This window comes from Coptis chinensis, chromosome 9 (assembly GCF_015680905.1).
Source record: "Coptis chinensis isolate HL-2020 chromosome 9, ASM1568090v1, whole genome shotgun sequence".
NCBI lineage: Eukaryota > Viridiplantae > Streptophyta > Magnoliopsida > Ranunculales > Ranunculaceae > Coptis > Coptis chinensis.
Window position 1 is genome coordinate 61786649 of NC_141464.1, and position 3019 is coordinate 61789667.

The 3019-nt window shown below is 36.5% G+C and overlaps 1 protein-coding gene across 1 annotated transcript; it reads left to right on the forward strand.

Moving 5' to 3' along the window:
* The first annotated feature begins 276 nt into the window (after positions 1-276).
* LOC147477195 (transcription factor MYB102-like) lies at positions 277-2063 on the forward strand. Its single transcript, XM_086583633.1, has 3 exons — positions 277-640; positions 758-887; positions 1113-2063. The coding sequence occupies exons 1-3, from the start codon at positions 508-510 to the stop codon at positions 1915-1917; spliced, it is 1068 nt and encodes a 355-aa protein (XP_086439759.1). The 5' UTR covers positions 277-507; the 3' UTR covers positions 1918-2063.
* Positions 2064-3019: the final 956 nt, after the last annotated feature.

Here is a 3019-nt window from a genome sequence, read left to right on the forward strand (position 1 = left end):
GAAAAGAAACTGACGCACAAAATCTAAGTTGAGCTGGCCAAAATGAACCATATTAAATTCAGAGATTTGAGCCATGCAGAAAGGGTTCTCGACTACTCGTGAAGTCATCTGAAATCTGGCACTGGAAAGCGTCACTTGAATAGGAGTACGTGTCCATAACTAGTTGGTGACAGCTTTGCTGAATCCAGAAAGCCAACAAAGGCTTGATAAGGAAAACGATTTGCAAGTCTGATGTAAGTACGCCCCTATAAATGAGAGATTGATTTCCCAAACAATAGCCACGTCGCATATGTGATTAGTAAGGCCGGCACCGAATCCCATTGACTTCTCTATTCCTCCCTTCAATTTTTTCAACTATATATAAACTTTTTCCTTCTACATAGCCATATGTGATTTTGTTTCAAACACTATCAAGTAAGTACTTGCAGTAATAACTCACAGCCACCATTGCTCAGAATTCACACTTGTACCAAAAGCTAGTACACAATTTGAACGTATTAAAGAGACATGGGAAGAGCACCTTGTTGTGAGAAAAATGGACTGAAGAAGGGGCCATGGACACCAGAAGAAGATCAAAAGTTGCTTGATTATATTAAAAAACATGGGCATGGAAGTTGGCGAACACTTCCGAAAAATGCAGGTATATGATCTTTTTGACATACGCTTTGATTGTATATACTTTGAGCTTAAGTGTGCAATATTTTTCCATTGGAGAGCATCATGAGTACTTATTTCTTCCTTTGTGTTTTTTGTTAAGATCTTCAAAGATGTGGAAAGAGTTGTCGTCTTCGATGGACAAACTATTTGAGACCTGATATTAAGAGAGGAAGATTTTCATTTGAGGAAGAAGAAACAATAATTCAATTACACAGCATATTAGGAAACAAGTAAGAGCAAATGATTAAATGTTTGTTTATCTTGTTTAAATTTGAACTTTTAGAATTGTATTGGAGTATAATTGATTGAATTATATACCTACTGCTTGGACTTAAACGTGTCCATAATTTAGATCACAAGTATATAGTATAATATGCCTAGTAAAGTCAATGTTATTCAATTCTATTATTAACTCTAAAGTATTGATATAAATTTTTGTTTTGTTTCAATTCTAGGTGGTCTGCCATTGCTGCTCGCTTGCCTGGAAGAACTGATAATGAAATTAAGAACTACTGGAATACACACATAAGAAAGAGGCTTCTTCGAATGGGCATTGATCCAGTTACTCATAGTCCTCGTCTTGATCTTCTAGACCTCTCTTCAGTTCTCAACTCAACTCTATGTAACTCATCGCAGTCCAACTTTTCACGATTGCTTGGAATTCAACATGTTGTCAATCCCGAAATTCTTAGGCTAGCTACCTCACTTCTATCGTCTCAACGGGCAAACCAAGAATGTATTCGTCAAAATCATCAAGAAAACCAACTTTACAATTCTCAAGTGCACGACCAATTTGGAGTTCAACCCGTCCAGTTGCAACCCCCAAGTCAGGAAAATGTGACATGCACCACGCCAAGTATTCATTGTACTCCATTTCTGGATGACGCTCAACTCATGCAAGCCAATGTCGAGCAATTTCAAACTAGTCCTACCAGCTTTAGCTACCAAAATACAGAACCAATTGTGTGGGAACAAAACGCAGAGGGAATAGAAGATTATGCTCCTCAACTTGATTATGGATACTTCAATCAGTCTATCGTCGATCTTTTGAATGAAAATCAGAATATTGACAGCAATGACAACCAAAATTTCAGTGTGCCTTCAGTTCTATCAACACCTTCATCAAGCCCAATTACTCCTTTGAATTCTTCATCAACATACTTCAATAGCAGCACTGAAGATGAAAGAGATAGTTATTGCAGTAACATGTTGAAGTTTTATGAAATTCCACGCACGTTTAATGTCAATGGTTACATGTAATTTGCCATGCAGGGTGAAAGTGCAAAAAAAGGGCTGTTCAGAGTTCTAAATCACTCTTTTATTTCCTATGTTGGTTTTGGTGCTCTGTAAACTTGTTACATCGATCATTTCCGAAACTTAATGCATCAGCAAGCAAAATCCCTCAATATTTGCATGGAAGGTACTTTATTTTGTTCGTGATCTTATCTATATATGTTCCCAGATAATAGAGTATTGATTAATTCAAATTTGTCCATTGAGAAAAAAAACTGGATAGACATGAATAAATAGCTGGAGAATAAGTGAATGCACTATCAGTTAGAAGTTAACAATCACCTTCATCTTGAAAGAATTTAGTCTACTATACACAAGAGAAATCATTAACAATCCCATGATTATTAATTAAGTTTGTCCAAAATGGACATTTATTAGTGCTCTATCTAGGCATGATTGTGCTCTTGGTTAAACTATTTGCTTAAATTAACAACATAAGATTATGATCCTGAGACAAACCATTTTGATTAATTAAAGTTGCGTGGGCATTATAAGACTCTAATCATGCAACATCTTCATAAAGGTAATAGTCCCTTGGATCCCGACAGTCAGAGTAGTACCTCAGCAGTCAAGCACACAAATGAGAAAGTATAAACAACTGACACGTGTGATGTTACTTTCTTTTCACGTGTTTATTAAGAAAGTGCCTTGATGAATAATTGCATATACGGGTACGTGTCTTTGTGATACTGGTGCGCGCTCTTTATGGAAAATGTATGCGTGGATCTTGTGATGTTGTCTTGTGTCTCCTTCTCCTCCATGAATGCTACAAGCCTACAAGGTCAAACACTCAAACAGTTACATAAATGGCTAGAAGCTGTCACCTGCTCACTGGCACTGGTACTTATTCCTACCAAGCAGCTGAACGTTAGAACGACTTGTGTTCGTAACTGTAATTAAATGCCATGAGGTTCAATTCCATTATTTCGCGGCATAGCCCATTTTAATTAGATTATCGATCAGTGTCTAAATGTCATATGTACGTAATTATGTATTCTGTCAAATTTGGTCGGAAGTAGTTTTTAAACTCTTTGAAAAAATAACATTAAGGAAGATTTAGCCGTTTTTT